The 22,877-nt window shown below is 37.8% G+C and overlaps 1 protein-coding gene and 1 long non-coding RNA gene across 10 annotated transcripts in view; one reads left to right on the top strand and one right to left on the bottom strand.

The window, feature by feature from the left end:
* The first annotated feature begins 807 nt into the window (after positions 1-807).
* LOC113479077 lies at positions 808-22,428 on the top strand. The gene is made up of 3 exons (XR_003398205.1): positions 808-820; positions 15,559-15,563; positions 22,325-22,428. It is a non-coding gene; the product is annotated as an uncharacterized LOC113479077 (long non-coding RNA).
* Positions 1,705-22,877, bottom strand: part of EVC2 (EvC ciliary complex subunit 2) — a 75,807-nt gene continuing 54,634 nt past the window's right edge. For 8 of the 9 annotated variants that reach the window (XM_026846721.1, XM_026846724.1, XM_026846719.1 and 5 more), the window contains 6 exons: positions 14,604-14,831; positions 12,182-12,396; positions 10,663-10,750; positions 4,542-4,735; positions 3,615-3,716; positions 1,705-3,139 (listed from right to left, as the gene is read on the bottom strand). In XM_026846721.1, the coding sequence (XP_026702522.1) occupies positions 2,866-3,139; positions 3,615-3,716; positions 4,542-4,735; positions 10,663-10,750; positions 12,182-12,396; positions 14,604-14,831 (1,101 nt within the window). In that variant the 3' untranslated portion in view covers positions 1,705-2,865. The remainder of the gene's footprint in view (positions 3,140-3,614; positions 3,717-4,541; positions 4,736-10,662; positions 10,751-12,181; positions 12,397-14,603; positions 14,832-22,877) is intronic. The other variant, XR_003398204.1, reaches the window with a different exon arrangement.

Here is a 22,877-nt window from a genome sequence, read left to right as displayed (position 1 = left end):
CAAGTTGTGCCCAGACACTGCCCTGGGCACAAAAGATACGCTGTGCAGTGAGTGCAGACTGAAAGCAAACATTACTTAGATGTATGTTGAAGAAACGATACAGTTTTAGTCCAGCATGGAGAGTAAATTATACCATTGCCAGTCAGTTTTTACTGTGTGGATTAAATCATCATTGCCCAAGGACAGTTACTTTTGCCTGTTCTTTGCATGTTTTGGTTCCTTGGTCAATACCTTCAAGTTGAGGGGAGACAGAAGCCACAATGGAAATAGGAGTACATTGTCAACTGACAGGGACAAGATGAGAAGTAACAAACTTCCAGGGGAACACAGTTAGTTGTGTGATTAGTTAGAGGGTCCTTGATTTCCAGTACTTTCAATTTCAGTAAAATATATTATACAGTTAGGTAGAAATCAACAGGAAGAGTTGCTAAACAAGTGAGACATTTCTTTGAAGTCCCAGTTCTACAATGAGCATGACATTAGCACCCTTCCCAGATAGTTTTATCCTTCTAATTTGGCTATGTCTGCTAAAAATTAGGAGGTTCAGCGAGACTGTAAGGTAACCCTTTCAGCAAGAATGAAGAAGAATTTGGCCCACGTGGATAATGTTCAAAATCCTGAAGAATTTGGCTTTATATTACTTATTTTATTGAGGACTATGAAGCCAAGTGGGCTTAATTTGAATGGCTTGTCCAGAACACATTCCTTGGGAGACTATGACTGTGAAATATGGATGCTAATGCCTATGGTACACACACAGAACTGCACAGACAAAAGCTAGCCCTACTCTGTCCTCTGAACAACTCAAAGCTGAACATAAGTCAGCTTATTACGTAGCTAGTGCTTCTTTCATGAGGCACAAGGGAGGTTAAGATCTAGAAATTTCTTCAAGTATGTATTTCACGGTAAGAAACTAATTCATAGCGGTGCATGACTTTCCCTGATAGTATAGTTACAACCACTGAGCTTCTTCAAATTTGTGATGAGGTATGTTAACAGTTACAAATCAGACTTCTATCATTAAACATACAGATTATCTTTTAAGGATAATAAATTGATATTGCAATCAATATTCAGATGTTGCATTGTATTATTGTAACTGATTAGAGCTATTGGGCCCACTGTCTTACCTGTGAGCAGTGCTGTCATTTCCCCTCTATAATACAACAGGCCAGATCTATAATATACGAGGCTAGAGTCTGGCCTTGCTAAGAAATCCTAGAAGAGACTCACATACAAGAGAGGGTACTTCAGCTATCAAGCACTCCTTGCAGCTCCAAGCACAGCTCAGTTTTCCTATTGCCTTTTCTTGCACAGGGCCAAATCCCTTGGCCTGATACACCTGATACTCCTCCCTATACACCTCTGACCTACCTCTAAGGTAGGACAGACCCTGCCTTTACTCACCCATGCCCTGGGGACAACGTAGCAGATGAGTTAAAACATGGAGACTGAACTTCCACAACCCTGCTAGACTGTTCTTTCTGTAAGAGTGATGACGTCTATGAAAAGACTGAAGAATGCAATCAAAAAATAATTAGGATTATCAGGCTAATTACTGCATACATTTTCTAATGCTAATAGCAATAGGAAACACTAATTGTTGTTTACTGTGGGCTGAATATTTAAAACTTGCCAAGAGAAGCAGGGGGAAAAAAATATGTTTTTTTCCATTTGGAACAGACACCAACTGCAGACACACATACATAGTAACATTTTAATTTTTAAAAAGAAATTGGCACCCTATTAATACAAAGGCACAGAAACTCCATACATGAAAAATTGCAACATATATGACAACAGTACCCTCAGAGCATAGCATTTAAATACAGTTCAAAAAACAGGCTTGACTATAATGAAATATTAACAAATATATGTGTTTCTTTTAATTAGCCTTTTATTTTCCTGGTTTTAGGGTTCATACTTATAGGCTTCTTTCTGTCAACTAAAAAGTTTTTTAAAATTAACTCTTTTTGAAATGTAAAATGATATTCTCATCAATTTAGAGAAACCCAGGAATAAGAATTTCAAAAATATCACCTAAAATTGGGACAGTTGGCAGCACTGCCATCAAAAAAATTTTTGAAGGTATTACATTCCTATTTACATTTTTTTTTCCCTTTTCTACTGATGTGTGATGATATTGGTTCATCAAGAAAAAGACTTGCAATAGGTTGCAAATATTTACCACAGTTTTGGACTGTAGCCACATTCGTAGTTCAACTGAAATAAGCTTAGAAGCAACAGTGAAAAGCTGAACTTATTATTCCAGGATGTAAGGGTATACATATGTATATGCTAAAGATTTGGACTACCAGTTATGAAGAACACAGACTGCAGAAGTAACATTCAAAGCCTACTAAAAACACATCATTATACAGTAAATTAACTAGAATAACAGAAAATCAGAGAACAGAGGACTTGTGGGTGATCCAGTTTATCTCTTCACGTTATCTGCTATACCACAGTTTATTACAAGAATATATAAATACAAGAATAGTAAATCAGTACTTACTTTATATAATAAATAACCTTTCTATATAAATTATGAAAATACAGCTACAGTAAAATCAGTGCAAAAATGATCAAAATGTACTGAAGGAACACTGAATCCTGCCTGCTAGAATGTGCATCATAAACACCCATATTTCATCTACTGCATCATACACTGAAAAGAATTAAAAAACGCACAATGCACATTGCTGACTGTGCCATTCTAAAATTAGAGCTATTTACAATATCAGACAAATGAGATTAAAGCAACACACATGTTATTTAAACTCCAGACGTCCTTCTTTCTTATTATTTTACTGAATTTTAAATAGCCTCCTCTTCCCTAATTGATACTTTGAATGGAAGTTGCCCTCATGAGTCCGTATTTGCACGAGCAGCCTTTTTGGAATTAAGAAAGTTCTTTTTCTTTTTCCTTGGAGAATTATGCAAAGAAAGTATTGGATCATTTGGCTCACGGAATAAAAACACCTTCTCTCCCGTGTCTAACAGCTCTATGGCTTCGACAGTTGCAGCGTTCAAAGGAACAGGTGGATTAGACTGTTCTATAGGAGACTGTGTAGGCGAACACCCAAGATGAATGAATGATGCTTTTTCCAAGAGGGCAAGATGCTTCTTCGTTATCAAGCTACATTGATGAAAAAAATTGAAGAATGAAAATTTGGGCAAAAAAAGCGTAACTTCCTATATCATATCCTGACATAAAAGTGGTGACTTTGGAAGCTAAAGAAAACCACATCTCAAGAGACAGAATTGTAATTTCCATTCCAATACCCAATAATTTATGTAACATTTTATGACACACGAAATTGCATAAGGAAAGGTAACCTTATAATAAATAACCATAGGGAAGATAGGCAATGTATATGAAAAGGATGTTAATTTTTTGGATATGTATGGAAACAAACTTTTTAGGCATTTATTATTATAGCTTATTATACGTAAATATGTAGGAAACACAAGCACCAAAGAGCAAAACAATTTCAGAAAATGCATGTTTACAAACTTTTCAGATTTCTAATGGATATAAGAGGAACCTCTGGAGAAGAAATTAAGTATAAAAAAAAAAAATTCCCATATGTTTCTTCCTGTTTTCTCCTTACCTGTCTTTTCTCTTGTTTAGAGAAGGGATCTTTTCCAAACTTCTGTTTATCAGATCTTGCCTTACTTTGTTCTCCAGTGCTTGCCATAACTCTTGGTTCTTCCTGAAGGATCAGGAAAGAAAAAAACAACTCCCAGCAGCAAATCCCCAAATATACACACTTTCCTCCTCTTTCTGTTTTTAGCTACCAAACACATGACTAATACCATGAATACAGTCCCTAAGAATGTTCAAGTATTTGTGCTGTGCTGTCACAGATCATTTAAATCATCTAAGCTCACACCTCAAGGCATGGCCTCAAGACAACTCACATCTGACAACTAGAGGGCCCAGTGCCACAAGATCTTTTCTCCCCTTCCCATGTCATGGCAGAGAGTTGGGGGAGAGGGTTTGGGAGCACCTCGGTGCTAGCTGCACAGCTATTCAGCTGGTGTTAATGGGGATAAACTGTAAAGATTAAGGCTCTGGGAGGCTACCTGTCCCTGAGTAAAGGGCAAAAACAGTGGCCTCTTGAGACTTGAGTAATTATTAGAAAGGACAACCTCCTTAGGAGCTACAGACACCTGAAATCTGGTGTACTATGAATACCATAAATACAGAAAGCTGGAAGGAAAATATTTTAATAAACTCCTATTAAAGTCAACAGAAAGGAATTGATTAGAGCAAGATTTATAAATCTATTAAAAACCCTGTTTAATTCATAAAGTTATAAAATTTATCAACTCTATCAAACAATTTATTATAGCTGAACTATTTCACAAGATAAGGTAGCAGTTTTGCAGTATTTTTACTCACAAAAATATTTCAAAAAGGAAACTTATGCACCTGTAATTTTTTTCTATTGTTGTCAATCTGCTTGTCCAGCAAATACATATACACATAAAGCAATAATCTCTTGCAAGGGTCTACCAAAAAATATCACACTGACCTTTTTCTACAGCTGCCAGACTCATCTGCATTATTGTCACTTTCAGCAATACCATCTGAATATTTACTGATGGAATCAAGGACAGAAAGAACATCACTTTGTGAGCTGGAGGGCAGCAATAAGTTCAGGATCCTGTGCAACATCCCCATTGGTACCCTCGTCAGTTTGGCTAAATAACCTGCCAGCCGGAGCTCCTAGGGGATTAATGAGTAGAAGACAGATAAATTTAGCACTGAAAACAAATTTTTAAAAATTGTTATCAAATTTTAATTGCTATAATTAAAGAACTATTCATTAAAGAATTATTCATTATGGAAACAAAAATATTATTGAAAATCATGTTAGTGGTGACAGTTTTGGTGTCAAGTGATCATAGTCCCAATGTTCACTGGTTTTGGGCCATATATATTAGTTGTCCATTTCATTCTGGATATAGGCAATGTAAATTTTGAACAACCAGCTGATCTTAGTGTATGTGCTTAGGGCATGTACTCGATGCCCCTCAGTCTGATAAATTACAGTGCAACCTTATTCTAAGCATGTAAGGTTTAGTTAATTTATGGATTGTACTATTATAAAGAAATCCTTTCAAGACAGCAATGAAGCAATATGACATCCCTTGGTCTGTAAAATTAGGGGAAAAAAAATAGCCTCTGAAACCTAATGACAACATTTACATGTTGCCATGGTTGAGCACTTCATTGTTCAGCCTCTCTTAACAGCAGATTCTGTGAAAAGCTCAGGGGACAGCTTTTAAAATTTGTTAAGAGGTGAAGGATACATCTGTTTTTGTTTTGGTCGTGGTGTTTTTTCCAAATGATCTCTCTTTTTTGGCCCAAAGGGCAGTGGTAAAGCATACTCACGTAGCGTTCAAATATTCTAAGTTCAAATTTAGTTGTTCCCTAGACAATCAACCAGCCCCATTTCCTGCCCCTCTCCAAACACCAAAAACCTGTTGTTATCTTCTGCACTGCTGTCAAAACTACTGTGTTCCCAGGGCTGTTTCCACAGATTTCTCATACGTATTAAATATGTAAAGTCTACAGTATATTAAGAACTACATGGAAAAAAAAAGAGTAGAGCAATTTAAAGCAACTTAAATGCCTCAGAGGATGCCAGAAAAACGCTGTTGTAGTCTATTCAAACCACACATGTATCTCAGGTAGCCAAAGTTAGGTAAAACATGCCAAATGTTCAAAATGACTCACGACAGCTGAGTCACCTCTGCTCTGTTGACCCTCTGATAAGCATGGGGGAGATGACTATAAAGCCCATGCCACATGAAAAACCCACAAGGTCCCACTGTGCAGGAAGACAGCCAATTTCTTTGTCCACAGTGGATTCAAAATGTCACAGCAAATCTTTGAACTCTGTCTCTTTTTCACATGATGAATTTTCACAGGAATGAATGCACCTAGGAGATCCCTGTATTAAGTGAATCATCATTTTTGAAAGAAGCCATTTCACCAAAAGGATGCTCTGTAAAGGACAACTCTTTCTGCTAAATCCATGTAAAAACAAACAAAGCAATCACCCCCAAAAGCAGTCCTAACCCAAATTTAGACAGCCACACAAAATAAAGAAATCAGTCAACTGCCTTCTCCCATAACCCTTCTCCAAGCAAAGAACTTCTCTCCAAAAGGCAGGAAAACTAGCCACTTCCCTAAGTACCCAGGGCTCTTCAGTCTTGTTATAGATTTTACATGGAAAACACTGAGATACTAGAATGAACAAGAAAAAAATCCTCAGACTGATGAGAGATTAGTAAATTGACGTGATATCTAACATGTCTAATGTTTTCAACCTAAACAGGCACCAAAGTCAGGTAAAAGACATGTCTGTTCAGGCTTCTTAGGACAAGAAACTATTTGGTTCTTCTCTGGAGAGGAATGTAAATAAGAGCTTAAATGCTAATACAGAGACCTAAGTTTAATTTTTGTAGTTGTATATAGACTGTGTGCTCTTCTAGTCTTTAAAAACTGTTCTAGAAACTTACCAAAAAATACATTAAGTGAGAATAAAAATGACACATCTCTGTGACCTATTCTACTTTTTTTTTAGCTAAATGGTCTCCAGACATTTAACACTAATTTATACATGGATGATAGAAAGAAACATCACTACTTCAGTACTGCTTTCCCTCTGTAATACTTTCCTCTTTAAAATGTTCTTTTCTCCACTCTGACCCTTGCCTTTCTGCATCAAGTGTGATTTGGACTGAGAGGCAACCCTTAATGCTCTTCTAACACAGCAGAGTTCACGATTAAATAAGCCCATAAGGTGACACAATGCTGTCAACATTACCAAAAGTGGCAGAGGACCCCACCAGCCAGGTGCATCTATCTAGCATGTGTACAGCAAAGGGAGTGCTGATCTGTGAACATGCACCAGCAGCAAGCAGCACTTTCAGATGCTCATGGCTACCCAGACCAGCTTGCAGAAACAGGAAGGAGAAGTGAATGTGCATGCAAACACAGGAATGGTCACACTAGTCAGACCAAAAGCCCTCCAGTGTGGGACAAGTTTGATTCTTCAAGTATATTATATGGTAAGTTACCACAAAGGTTAGGAATTCACTTTTTTTTCATAATATCTAATAGATATAAATGCATCTTGTGGCACCAATAACCTCATTTGTATTCTCTGAATTTGGTCACAATAGGAATGAGTTGTAGATTACAAACAGCAGAATTACTTTTCAGTATCTGGCCTGAGCAATGTGTATTTAAGTAACTAATGCAAGAATCAATAAATTCAATCTATGCTGTGTTTCAAGCTTGCTTTGCTGTTTCCACATGACAGTCTACCTGCATCATCTGTTGTCTCTAAAATGCAATTAGTGTACCTGGGGCTATAGCTACAAGCTTATTCAAAAGTAACTTCTCAGCCAGAGGCTTATGATCCTGAACTCACTATCATTCAAGAAAATCTCTTCTTGACCTAGACCTGACTCCATAAGGATGTAAACTGAAACATGAAATACAGGAAAGTAAAACTTATCTGGCTTTCCAGAGAGGGCTGCATCCATAGTTTTGAAAACTAGTGTAAAGAGGAAAATTCTCTCTAAAGAAAAGGATGAGTGCAAGATACAGAAGTACAAAGGTTATATTATCCTAATACTTGCCAATATAATGAGTTCTATAAATTGTAAGAAAACAGGGGGAAAAAAAAATTTAAAAATCAAGCACATCCAAAAGTAGGAACATGTTACACTGTGGGCCTTAATAAATTAATAAATTACTAGTCTACTATGAACATGCTTATTTACAGTTGAATTAAGAGTAGTCAGGTTTGGAATTCTAGTTGGGAGTTATTATACTACTGTACTTGCTTAGAACAGAAATATTATTTTGTATATCTTAAGGGTAAATACGTGTAGGTTTTACAGAACTTCAATAAAGAATGTCCCAGAATACCTCTGGGCTACACTTTGTATGAATAAATATAAATACAAAAACCTCAATGGTATATCTAATGCGTATTTACACAAATTAATTATTTATTCAGGGAATATTGTGAAAAAACACAAAGCACAGTTCACCAAGTATACACTGAACACCATGTCCAGTTTTCCAAGTGCAGTGAGGTGACAGTGATGCTCTTAAATTTGTCTTTAAGATGTCAAAATCTGCCATTTTCAAGGGTCATTGTTCACCTGCTAGGGTGCTAAGAAGACTGGGTACTGTGAAAATTATGACATATTCTGTTTGCATGTATCTGTAATGTGCAAACCAGTGATTTTAACCTCTCAATTTGCAGAACGCATCCCATGCTGTTCAGCTGCTTTCACAATATATCCATGCCAAAGGAGCCTAACAACCATCAGAGGAAGACAATTAAACTGTCAGAAACTTGAGCAACATTTCTACCTAATCTGTAGAAAAGGAATATCCAGCTTCTCCCCAGTCAAGCAGCATGATTTTTGGGAATGCAGGACAAGGCCTATCAGTATTATCAAACTTTCCAGGACAGAATTGAGCTACAGTAACATGCAAAACCAACACATTTCTGGTTAGTCCTGTCCAGTCTGATGATAAATACGATTAACGCTTCCAAACAAATGGGAGTACTGTCTTTGAACTGAAATGTTAAGAAAAGAGACAAGGTGTCATGGGAGAGGGTTCCCTTTGAAATACTCCACAGCCAGCAGATTGACACTCAGCCACCAGGTTTGTGTCTCTTAAATCTTACAGAGCTGCTTTAGAATTCATCTTAACAAGCCACAAATCTCGAATTCATGCCTTTATGAAAGAGGTAGATGGTGAGGCTCTGTCAGAGACAACCAAACTCAAGGGCAGCAGAAAAACAATTTACAATATCCTTTGCAAGATAAGAACTCTCCTGCTGACTAGCTGGCTGGTTAGATGCATCTTCTTTCCACCCTTCTATCCCCAGGAGTGCACCAAGCTAAGAATCAGTGTATGAGATTAAGGCACTACTAGTGCTCTCTTTTAACAGTTCCCACTTAATGATTACTGGTTTTGCCAGTCCATGAAATTGCTAAATAAACATTGTACAAGGTCCCAGCCATTCCTTCAATTAGTCCCAGATTTCAAGGCTATAGCATATTTAAAAGCACTGAAACTATGAAAATTATCTCAGCAGTGCTAATCTGGAGGAGTCGCTCTGTGTTGTTTAAAGTCTCTATACTGGCCAACATTTCTGGATGCAGAGTATTTTGTCAGATAAATACAGAATGAACTAGGGAAAAAAAAATAGTATATAAAGAATTCCCAAGACTATGATTCACCACAACTAATGACTTAAACCACATTAGTACAGGAAAAGATCAGCAAAGCCCAAAGGACCTTTCAAAGCATTTTCAATTTTTCTATCTGTTCTGATGTTTATTTTCCACTGATGCTGGACTTAAAACTAGAAGGCTGGTGACAATGGTCATGACCTCCTACACTTTGCAAGACAGGCCAGAATGGGGTTTTGGTGCTTACATTATTATGCCCAGAGGATGGGATGCTCTTGAAAGTGTAAGATGAGGTTTGAATTTCCACTCTACCTGATTCAATTCATTATTATAAAGCGAGATCTTCCATTCAAGGACAGCAGCTTAGCCATCAAGCTGCCAGATATTTAGAGGCAAGTCTCTTCCAGCGAAGCTTACAGAAGGACTCTGATCTGCCCAAGTGTTCCCATGAGAGGCAGACAACGAAGTGATTATCACACTCTTGTGAGTTTTGGGAGTTCTTGATGCCAAGTCCTTCCCAAATCAGAGTAAGATCTAAAAACATGTGATACCTTCTGGGTGAATCTCTTAACAGATGTATAATATACAGGAGTCTCACTTCAATTCTTCATGAGAGTAGCTGTTCTCAAATAGACATCTAACTTGGGAGAGGATAAAGAGAAAACTGAGCAGAAACAAGCTGAGGCACAGAAAAATCTGAAAGATCCTTAGTCTAAGTGGTCCCTCCTTGGCTTGCTGGCCTCTGAAGCTCCCAATTTATGATACAGGTGACTGTAACGACTTCCGTCCCTGAGAAGCAAGGTACTTGGATGTGCAAAGCTGCAACACTGAGTCTCTTTTCTGACACTAGCTACATATCTCAACCAAGGCCTGCAGATAAAACTTGGGGACAAGAGTGATTCAATTTTAATGCCTTTTGTAGCACTGATAAGCAGTCAGCAGATAGCAAACTATCTGAAGAAGTGATGCTCATTTTGAAAGCAGTATGAGAAATGATACTGGAAAAGGTAACTAGCATCCCTTCTATCATTTAGTTTTGTAACACAATCGATGCAAATTCTTTCTAACACTGATTAAAGCTTAAACAAAAGCCTTGTCTCATTACATGAAAACCAGACTGTAAATCTGCCTGTAAACCAGAAACTCAGGCAATTTAGTTCTCTTCACAGAATGAAATGCAATAGGACAACCTCTAGTAAGGATTTGTAAGTGATAACTCATAAAATTCAAAATGCTGAAAGTAGGTCAGAATTAACTGAAGTGAATGGTAATATACACTACAAACACCAGAACTGGTAGTGACTGTTAGCAGAACTGGGTCCAAATACATCTATAATTGTTCCCCCAAAAGTAAGAAAAGCTGAATTCTGGATACAGCTGTAATTTAAACTTGGAAGCTTTGTTCAATTTCATGCTTACCTGACTATAAAGTGCAAAAAATGCATCCATTTCTATATTTTCCAGGAGATCTTCAAGCACCGTGCAATTCCACTGCTCATCTCTCAAGCTGAAATGAAAGATAGAATTAACATTGAAATCTTTGCAGGTGCAATGACTGTATTATAGAAAACAATATCTGAAAGTCATTCATTCAGGAAGCATATCTTTCCATCTGCCAAGTTGGGTGAGCAGTGTAACTTCTAAAATAAGCCAATTTCTCTTTTTTTCTCCCCTAAGCCACCAAGCAAACATTAGAGCAGATCTGAGGCTATGTTCTTGCACACAAATCAAATCTGGAATTGCTCCAAAGCAACTAGATTCAACCTCTCCCTGTCCTCTTCTTTAAATTTCATTACTATACTTTATGGCAAATTGTAGATCTTTTTGTTGCTGGAATATAATAGTAAACAGTTAACTTCCTCCCTACTGGTGATTTTTTTGTTTCTGGACCAAATCATGAAGCCATCATTATATCATTTGGGAAAAGTATAAAACTTGTTTCTTCCATTACATTTTCAGGTAAATAGTAAAGACTAGTTGCAGTTTCTTTGAAGGCTTCACTGATGTACCTCTACAGTATTATCCCCAAACCAGTAACCTATCTGCTCTTCTAGTGCCTTTTTACTTCCGCAACAGGAGAGTCATTCATCTACACCGATTAGAGCTCCAGCTCTTTCAGAATTAAAACAGACTTAAGAGTGCAGTAACTCCACTCAAAGCCTGTCAGAGCCATTTTTAATATCTCAATTGTTTCATGGAAAACCCTCTTCGTAATGGAAAGCACACTGTCAGGATCTTACATGAAACTTGAAATGTGGTGGGCTTTTAATACTGTGCAATACACATGAAAATTTTAATTTCTAACTCCTGTAACCCTACGTAATGCAATACCTGGCAGTTTTGCAAATTATCACTCATTTTTGCTAGACAACCTTCATGACAAGAAAGTTACTTCTATATACCTCCCAAGAGGCTTTTTTTTTGGTCACTGATATCTTTACTTAAAAACTGGCCAGGGAAAAGTGAAATTGAGCCTGTCTCTGAAGAAGTGTTTATCTATCCCATCAAAACTGATTGTGTGACAGGGAGTTCAGTCTACAGTGTGACACTAGAGATGGAAATTCAACTTAAATTGCCTCAGCTACTTCCAATGAAAACTACTCCGTTGGGGTCAGAGAAGTCCCTACCTATCTTCTTGGGAAGCACATGAACAGTATTAAAATTATTTTCTGCCTTGCTGCTAAGGAGTCCACTGTCCCCATCAAAAAATGGTGATTGTCATGCAACACATCACAATCTGTATGTAACGAAGTTGTTATTATTTCAAGTCTCTTATTTCAATATTCCCAGGACTCCTCAGTTAAGCTCTGGGCCACATCACAAAAACGCACTGTTCAAACATAGATGTGTACTCTATTTAGCCTACTGTTTCTCTGTGGTATCTTACAGTCTATAAGGGCTGCAGTAACTTAGTAAAACCTAAGACCAAAGCACTTACCTTTGCTGGTGCAGACTTATAAATTGCCTACATTTATTCATGGCCTGTCTTAGCAGAACTGTCACCTGTCTGTCTGTATTTGTTTCTGCAGCTTCACTTGAAAGTCCTAATCCATCTGGAGTCCATCCCTGCCTACTCAGATGCTGCTGCTGCTGCTGAGCTGACTCCTTATGCAACATCTCATACTCCAGCTTCCTATCAAGTTCTTCAATCTCCTAGAGGTTGAAAAAACATAATGATAAAAAGTCATAATTTAACTTGTAAGAACAAATTTCATTTGGAGTGAAAAAAAAAAAGATAGTATCAGAATTTCTGATATTAGTTTATTCATCTCTCATTCCACCCAGCCACTTGCAGTCATTTACACTTTCCAATTCATTGCATTGCTTCAGTAAACATGACTTGCATGCTATGAATATCAGAACAATGCTGAAAGATGAGTCAATTTTCATTGTGTTAAAGGTCAATGCTCTCTGTAGAGGACTTCTAGAAAGTATACTACCAGCATGGCTGAGATCCAGACAAAAGAATGGCATCATTAGAATTCATCTACAAGCTGCATAAAGCCACTGAAACAGGCTGAGAAACCCAGACTCACTAGTTTTAGTTATGCTGAATCAACAGTTAACATCAAAGAGGTCTGCACTTAAATATTCACTTTTAGTGTGATAAAATTAGGGTTAAAATACAATGCATTAAAAATCAAAGTGTTAAAACCCAAAGTCTTAAGTAGACTAGATCCCTCACTAGATCACTCTTTGGTCAAAGAGTTAAACTGGATATCAGAAGGAAGGCTTCACATTCCAGTTTTCCAATGTCATTGTTTGACTTCAAGCTTTAAGTTGCTTAATATCTCAGTGCTCTACTTCTCAACTTGTACCTTGGATAAAATTCTGAATTTTAATCTATTCTACCCCATCAGCTGGATTCAGACTACAGGTTCACTGGAGCACAGCATCTCTAAGTAAGTGCTCCCTGGTCAGCAAGATTTGACATTGGAGTTTAGATCCACTCCCCTAACACCAAAACAGAGTTATTAACTTGTTATCTCTAAGGGGATGAAGCAGATTCACACACATATAGCCAGATGTGTTTGTTTCACTGATCAAAAAAACTATCACTGATGTCAGCAGCATTAGGGAATCCTGTGTAATCTGATATATTTGTTTTAAAGTAACTGGTTTTAAAATTTGTCAGCTAGTAGGACAATGGAGTTGGACAAAAACACAGCAAGAAAGAGAGGTTTGGTCACCAGAAAATTGTCCTTGTGAACCAAGCTTAACGGGCACTTTAAATGATGCCTAAAATATTTTTTCCCCCCAAATAGGGTTCAACTCAGTTCTTGCACACTGGATAAAGAATCCAGCATTAGCTACTCTAGATCTCTCTTCTGTATCTCCTTTAATCCTTTTTCTTCATCTCTTCAAGGACAGAGAAGCTAAAAGCAACCTCTTTGTAGAGCCTCTGTTACACTTACTACATAAAAGGCAATAATTCCTGATTAATTTTTTTTTTTACTCCATCTAAATACACCTTTCATTATTTCCTACAGATTTAATACAAATTTAAGCAAAACTGGAAGCATATAAGCGTTCTAACTGCCATTCTAAGAGAAACTGTAGAGATGACAGCATTAAAGTTTAACTGGGAGTTTTCACAGAAATAGCTGTCTAATGATGCCCTCTAGCAAAGAGGTTTTGGTCTTAAAACCCCATTTTGTTTGTTCTACTCCAGTGCTTTCCCAAGCCTCACTTGGATGGCTGCAAATAGCAAATGTAAAAGAAAAAAAAATCCTTATGAATACAGAGCACTGAAGTATTAAAAAAGGATTAGAAAACTGACACATACCAAGTATGTAATAAATATGATGAAGGGAAGAGGCCTTTCCAAAGTTTCTACTATTTAAACTGCATAAGTGTGCTTGGAGGGAGATAGACAGATAGGGAGCGGGCTGTATATATAATCTTTGAAAACTCCGTGATTGAAGCATATCATGTGGTTATGGATTTTACCATATGGATAGCACCCTAACGTGAACAATTCCGTAACACAGTCATGACAATTTACACACTATCCCAGTCATTACTCACAATCACTTCCCCAGTTGTCTTCCTTATGAACAATAAAACTTCAATATTAATTAGCCACCAAAATACGGCTCTTTTGTACCATAGATCTCTGGATGCTACTATAATAAAAATAAATAGTAGTAAGAATAATAATGATATACAATCTTCCTTGGCTCTAATGTTTTCTCTTTATTTCTTTTCCTAAGTGCATTAAAGTGCACATAATCACAGAAGTTAAAGGCCAGACCACCAGGAGCTGCCAAACAGCATAGCTAAATCCAAGTCATATAAGCTGCTGTGATAGTTGCTGTCTCCTAACAGGAATTTTTCCTTTTCACAAATTCATTACTTACAGGATTATGTGCCTCTAAGATCTGAATACATTCCAATTTTGACAGGGCTTTTGACGTGCTCAGTTGTTCAAAGAGGAAAGCTTGTACACTTATGATCGCAGTATACAGCTCCAGCATTCTGGACTTTTTAAGAGTCTTCTGAAAGGCTAAAGAAGCAATATATTCTCCAAGTTTATTTTCCAGATTGTGCAGCTGATGCTCTTTCTCAAGCAGTAACTCGTACTTAACCTAAAAAAATACCAAAACACAAAAGATAATAGATTAACAGAAAACCTTACATGTATGCTCATTATTTTACTACTCTGTAATTAACAGGCAGCATTAAAGAAGCAAAGAAATCAATGCTGTTATCGCAGGATGTAATATATTGTTTTTAAAAGTGCCTTTAACATTGAATTACAAGCTTTTACTGTGTTTAAGTGATCAAAAAATATTACAGTAAGGTCAGATATTTCAAAGAGATCAGGCTTTGTTTCAGGGTAGTAAAAACTTTTAATATTAAATATTAACCTAAATAAGAGGGTCTACAGAATTTTTAATATAAGTAAAAATTGAAAATATAAACAAGCCTATGCAGCACATGCAAGCACACAATCAGATGCAATGTGATTGATGATTTCTCCATGCTATACCACTGACATTCACAGCCAATGATATTGCCACTGTGACCATTTTTCTGCAGGACAATGGGGATAGTAGCCAGCTGCAACCACCTTCTTCAGATGCTTGCATCTGAGCTTGGCACTCTAAGGTTCCTTTACAGTCAAAGAAAAGGGAAAAGTACTTCTTCATGTTTCATAACCTAAAAAATGTTTTTCCATTGATGTGTAAGTGTGGATGTCTAGGTTAGACATTGATGGCTACACTGCATATCTAACATTTGGGTAGTTGAATCCTCAAAGACAGTAAATAATTATGAGTTTGGCTTTATTCTCTCTCCCTATTATCCACACAGGCCCAGTAGTTGGATTGTAAGAGAGAAAACACAGAGAGAAAGCACATGCAATTACGAGGGCTCCAGCTCCACTGCTTGGTGTTGGTATCAACTGCTGCTTACTCACTGGATTTAGAATAAAGCTAAGCACAGAAACATGTCCATCTGCATGCTGTTGGCTATCAGAGTGCAGGGTTTTTCCTCACTCCATCTAAATTCTCTTTTGGTCCTGACAAATCTAATCCATTAGGTTCCACAACATCCCTGCCCCCCCAATTCAAAAATTTTTCAGAAATCAGCATTTTCAGAAGTTTCCAGTACTATGTATTTTAAAAGCAGTGCTCAAGTTACTACTGCCTGTGACAGAAGAACCACAGCCATCAAAGGAGGCATCTCAAAAACTTTTAAATAAGTTTTGGTTGTTTACTATCACCGTGGCACCTGAAAGGAGGCAGTCACATTTGCATTCTATAGAAAAGTATTTATTCCATCAAGTTTGGCCTCTCTCACAGAACATCCTTATTTAATTGAGATACCTACATGTTTAGTATCTCAGCACAGTAGGCATCCTGTGGTGTACCTTTATACAAGCACTCATAATCTCTCTACAGTTTTACCAGTCTATAAAAAAGAATAATAAAGACTAGCAGTATTTGCCCTGCAAGCATAAAATACAACACTGTAAAGGTCAACTGTAGTCTTTAAACACTGTACGACTTCCCACTGGCATAAGACCTGATTGTGTCCTTCAGAATACCTTTGCACAAATAGAGATAGTATGTACTCTGGACATTAAATCATTAGCTCTCTGTTCATGCCAATCAAAATTAAACTTTAGCAACTCTAATCATAATTAGCTTTAAAGGATCATTTAAAAGACTTCCACCAAGTTTTTAGATCCCTAAACTGAAAAATATGCAACATGAGGGCCACGAAATTTCACTGGAAACTTTATTGATAAGGGACCTGCTAAGAGTGACTATGTATCATACAAATTCTATTATCCAGGGGATAGAACTAAATTTAAAATGTGATTTGAAACCACAAATGCTTGTGAGACTCTTATTCATGCTCATCTGATAGTCTCCAAAGTCTCCACTGCATTCAAGGATATTCCAGATGACGTAAGAGATGGAAGGTTACCTTCAGGAAATATTCCCTACTAACATAAATTAAGCCAATTACAACACAAAAGACATCATCCTACAAGACACAAAGTAGAGTCAAGATTCACTTTCTTGACATCTTTAACAAATCTCCATCTTAAAAAACAGACATTGTCTGCCTAGCATTACTGTTAATCTAATGAATTGATCTTGAATAATAAGTGTAATACTAAACAGTAAATAAGCATATGGATTACAAATAAACACATGAGATATTTCAGTTAGGAGAAGAATTCAACTCAGAGACCTTACTGGAAATATAGTAACCAAAATGCTAAAATTAATCTGTTATTTTTGAACATGAAAGGCAGACATCTCCGGTGACAAGTAAAAGAGATGGCCAAAACTGGGTGTTTATGGGAAAAAAGCTGAGCTGCCTTCCAGTACTCGTTCAAAAAAAAGTAGAGGATAATTTACTTTACGATAGATCCACAAATACCAACTGGTAGTTTCTATGTTTGTTTTCAGTAGGAAAAAAAAAAAATCAATAATAATAATAGTTTTTTGTATCTATCCTCTGTGTTCTTTGCAGGCTGGCAAGAAACCTATTAAAGTGAATTTAAGGCATATTGTTTACTGTAGAATGCTTTTTACTGAAAAGCAAGTAACTTTAGCATCTCCCATTTAAGCCCACAGTCCAGCAGTTCACAGGCATCTATCTGAAGGTGTAGACTGTACTCTAGCAACACTGATCAGAAATCAAAGACAAACTTCTGCAGAAAATCCTACAAGTCACAACTTTGATATAGATTATACAATACACCCAATCCCACCCTAACTCAGGGGGTTTTATTAAAGTTTGTTTGGCTTGGCTTATTTGTTTTGCCAAAGCAAATCTATTTTCAAAATCCAAAGTGTTATTTCAAGATATTATTATGAGCCAGGGTCCTAAGGCAAAGGCCTAGAATCAAGACTATTCTACACCTCAGAGTCAAGGCAAATATTTAAAACAAAAATAATTTAAAATAATCTTTCTTCAAAAGCCTGTGAACAAGGCTCATTTCTCCAAAAAGACTCAGTTTTTTGTTTGTTTGTTTGTTTGTTTTTCTGAAAGGCACACGAAATTAATTGTTACATTACTGATCACTGCCACAAGAAAATGATCTCAAGAGTAAAAAGCAATTGTCAGAGCCATATTGCCTGACCAATTTTTTTTAAGGGCTCAGTTGTGAAGTTTTCATTGAATTGTCCTCACCCTTCTTTTCAGCAGTGAAAGTTGTTGCATTCTTAGATGACTCTTAAAAGAGAGGATGGAATGGAAGTGAGTCCTTAACAATAAAACATCAAAGGAAGGCAAGGAATTTATATTCAATTCAGCCAGCCACTTCATACTTTGCTTACAACAGCTGCCATCTAGCAAGGTGTTCAGGAAGATACATTGCTATAGCAGACACCACTTTAAGGGGCAATTCGTGTTAGAAATGAACCAGTTTGGAAAACAAATGCTACAAGTCACTTTTAAAAACTTCTGACAAGGTCGAGTTTTGAGTTTACTTAAAAACAGGAACATTAATCTAGATGAGAATAACCAATGTTTTTGTTGTAAGAGACTAAATGACATGATTTTCATTACAATAGCACCAATTAAAGGAACAGGAAAAAAAATTCAAGCAGTCCTACATGACTAGAAGTAAACAGGTCCATTTTCAAACAAACTAATGCTTTAGAGTCTACGTGATGGCCCCTAATCAATGTATTAGGGCAGCTTCTTAACTAACAGAAATTATTTATATCAACATACATACACTGAGGAGCTGGTCCTTCTTTTTTTCCAGATTTTATTTACAAGTCTAAAGATAATGACTGCCAGAATATACACATTTTTACAATCTCAAAAGAGGGGAAAACATATGCTTGAGGTATGATTTGTTTTATATGGCACAAAATTAGTAAGTAACACCTGAAGGCTGCCTTTGTATTTTAGGAAAAGGGTGTGCTATAAACCTTTAAAAATGCAGATTAAAAAAAAAATTATACAGAAATGTTTTGACAGGTTTGTGCACACAACTGAATTTAAAGTTTGTTTCTTTCTTCACAGAAGGCTCAGTTTCAGGCCCAAGGATTTTACATGAATTATACACATATGAAATCTGGGGATGGATAAATAATAGATGAATGAGTAAATGAGTGATCACCTTTAGTGTAAGTCTGAAGCCATTAAAATGAATAATGAATAAGGATGGAAATGCAGTTTGACAACTCAAGTTCTTATAAGGAGACACAAGAATGTATATTTTAATTGTAGCTGAATTAAAAGGCAAAAGAGATGACACTGATGACAGAAAGACATACTTTTGTCAACCACTTCAAATAACAGGAGGTTTATTCAATAGGTTCACTATATTCTATGAATCATGATTTATGGTCCAAACTGTAAAACTAGACACTATTTGCATATTACTAAGTACAAAGCCATATGTTAAGCATGCCCAAATACAGGTGAATGATGTTCAGCTTTATCATTCAGCATCTATTCAACATTATACAGTAAATTAACTGTTCTTAACCAAAAAAAAAAAAATTGCATTACTCAACTAGTACTACTATCGACCCCTAGCCACCTGAGTTTCTTTCTGCTTCTTGTCAGCTCCGGAATCACAGCTCTGCAAAAAGAAATGCATTTGTGAAAATCAAAGCTTGTAAGCAGACCTGACTTCAATATGACATAAAAAGTGACTTCAAGTAGAAGGTGTATCAAATAATGACTACAAATTAAATTATAAACTAGTTATAATACTGCTTAACATTGCACTGTTTGACAAAACACTATTAGAGTGTCAAACTACTTTAGTTATGATGAATCAGCTCCTGTAGGTCTGAACGTTTGCTGCTGATTCCACCTGAAACATTCAAACTACACAAAAAACTGCCACTGCTGTAAGTGCACTATGATAGTCCATTGCTTGAAAGCACTGACTTCTAAATTCCATATTTTGTTCTGACTAATTGCTAACTAGCCTTGTATCAGTCCTAAATATTACAAATAAAGGGAATAATCTGAAAATGTACTTGATTACCTGCAATCTCAAAGACATTTCTCTTACAAGTCTTGTTACTGTTTTTTTTAAGCCCTGCAGGGAGCACAGACTAAAGAACGTCAGTATTTTTACCACTGTATTTACTCTGAGGTAGGTAACTGCTATTTCAGAAAGAAACAGCAACAGACAGTTCAAAACAGCTCTAAAACACAAAAATAGTAGATATAAGTCTGCTTTTGAAGATTTTCAGACCAAGGTCAATGAAACTCTCAGGTGCTTCAAGACTAAACTTCAAACTACTTGCCATGTCCTCGCAACTCACTACCTCCTGTCTCTGTGGTGGTCCCTGTCATGCCTGCTTTACAGAATTACAAAACACATCTCGCTGCTGCTTTCATAAGCATTAGCTGGAAACCATTTTACAGCCACCCTGTAGCAAGACAGAACCCATGACACCATGTGACATCCGCAGGAGAGCAGCAGCAGTGAAGGCAGGAGAAATACAGCAGAGCTTCCATGCCTTGAATTGGCTGTGCAACTTCAGATGGTAATTTTGAGTCAGACGATAGAAGTGTTCATATTAATGCAAAATTCAGAAGTGTAAGATTCTAAATTAGGAATGAGGTAACAGATTGCAACAGGCAAAAGAAACAAACTCTTTCTGTGATCAACATAAGGTTTATTGCCATATTTCTGTCTTCTAATGATAATGTGAGAACTAACAATTTTCCTTAACAATAATTTAGCTTCCTTAGCCCAAAGCATTTGGCTTTTTATAATTAATGTGCAGCCATACAATCAGAACAACAGGTATGCCATATGGTGCATATAAACTGAAACAATGAGGCTTAGAGAAGCTAACTTTCCAAGTTAGTTAAAACAAGACTCTAACAAAAATATAAGGCAATATCCACATCAAACAAGTATTCAGTACTTTTTGTAACATTAAGAGCTGAGCCCATACTCCATTGTACTTTCAAGTAACAGTAAAAAACCCAAATATTCTAAATTTTGTGGATTGGGGCATTAGGTATTGAAACCACAAGTATAAAAGCCTCCAGTAAAGTATTAGAGGCATTCTTAGACGAGAGTTATTAAATTATTAAAGAGTGCTCAAACACACTTGCCCAATTCTAACATTCCTGTCCAAGCATATGCTCTCCCTTTGAAATCTTTCAAAGATTTCAGAGTGAGAGCTCTGAACTTCTTTCTCCAAGTGATAGAGAAGCCAATGAGAAGAGCTGCTATGCTGGACCTTGTTCTCACCAACAAGGAAGGCTGGTGGGGAATGTGAAGCTCAAGGGCTGCCTTGGCTGCCGTGACCAGGAAATGGTGGAGTTCGAGACCCTTAGAGCCATGAGAAGGGCACACAGCAAGCTCACACCTGGACCTCAGGAGAGCAGACTTTGGCCTCTTCAGGGATCTGCTTGGCAGAGTACCATGGGATAAAGCTCTGGAGGGAAGAGTGGCTCAAGAAAGCTGGTTCACGTTTAAGGATCACCTCCTCCAAGTCAGGAGAGATGTATCCCAACAAAGAGAAAGTCAGGTAAGAACACCAGGAGGCCTGCATGGATGAACAAGGAGCTCCTGGGAAAAGCTCAAACACAAACAAGAGGCCTACAGAGAGTGGAAGCAAGGGCAGGCAGCCTGGGAGGAATACAGAGAAACTGTCCAGGGATCAGGTTAGGAAAGCCAAAGCCCTGATAGGATTAAATCTAGCCAGGGACATCAAGGGCAACAAGAAAAGCTTCTATAGGCAGAAGACTAGAGAAAATGTGGGCCCTCTTCAGCAGAAAATGCATGACTTCATTACCTGGGATATGGCTAAGTCACTGTCCATCGTATTTGAGAAGTCGTGGCAGTCCAGTGAAGTTCCTGCTGACTGGAAAACAGGAAACATAACCCTAATTTTTTAAAAAGGAAAAAAGGAAGACCCAGGGAACCACAGGCCAGTCAGTCTCACCTCTGTGCCTGGCAAGATCATGGAGTAAATCCTCCTGAAAACTATGCTGGGACACATGGAAAATGAGGAGGTCACTGGTGACAGCCAGCGTGGCTTCATTAAGGGCAAATTGTGCCTGAATTTGCTGGACTTCTAAGACAGGGTTACAGCACTGGTGGATAAAGGTAGAGCAACTCACCTCATCTACCTGGACTTCTGCAAAGCATCTGACACTGTCCTGCACAACATCCTTGTCTCTGAATTGGAGAGACACAGATTTGATGGGTGGACCACTCAATGGATAAGGAACTGGCTGAATGGTCACACTCAAAGAGTTCCACTGAACAGCTCGATGTTAGAGTGGAGAGCAGTGACGAGTGGCATTCATGAGGGGTCGGTACTGGGACTGTGCTGTTTAACATCTTTGTTGGTGACATGGACAGTGGGAGCAAGTTTGCTGATGACACCAAGCTGTGTGGTGCAGTCAACATGCCGGAGGGATGTGCCATCCAGAGGGACCTTGATAGGCTTGAGAAGTGGACCTGTGCAAACCTCATGAAGTTCAACAAGGCCAAGTGCAAGGTCCTGCACATAAGCCAAGGCAATCCCAAACACAAATACAGGCTGGGCAATGAATGGATTGAGAGCAGCCCCAAGGAGAAGGACTTGAGGGTGTTAGTGGATGGAAAACTGTGAGCCAGCAATGTGTGCTCACAGCCCAGAAAGCCAACTGTGCCCTGGGCTGCATCAAGAGAAGTGTGGCCAGCAGGTTGAGGGACAGGATTCCCCCCCTCTATTCCACTCTCCACCTGGAATACTGTGTTCAGCTCTGGGACCCCCAGCATAAGAAGGACATAGTTGGAGAGGGACCAGAGGAGGGTCACAAAGATGATCAGGGGTCTGGAGCACCTCCCTTATGGGGACAGGCTAAGAGAGTTGGGGTTGTTCAGCCTGGAGAAGAGAAGGCTCTGGGGAGACCTTAGAGTGGCCTTCCAGTACTTAAAGGGGGCTACAGGAAAGATGGGGAGGGACTCTTGATTAGGGAGTATAGTGGTAAGACAAGGGGTAATGGTTTTAAACTGAAAGAGGGCAGATTTAGATTAGATGTGAGGAAGAAAATCTTTACTGTGAGGGTACTGAGACACTGGCACAGGCTGCCCAGAGAAGCTGTGGCTGTCCCCTCCCTGGCAGTGTTCAAGGCCAGGTTGGACGGGGCTTTGAGCAACCTGGTCTAGTGGAAGGTGTCCCTGCCTG

The sequence above is a fragment of the Athene cunicularia genome (genome assembly GCF_003259725.1).
Source record: "Athene cunicularia isolate RWA chromosome 4 unlocalized genomic scaffold, athCun1 chr4_part1, whole genome shotgun sequence".
Taxonomy (NCBI): domain Eukaryota; kingdom Metazoa; phylum Chordata; class Aves; order Strigiformes; family Strigidae; genus Athene; species Athene cunicularia.
This window is presented reverse-complemented; position numbering and strand designations above follow the sequence as displayed.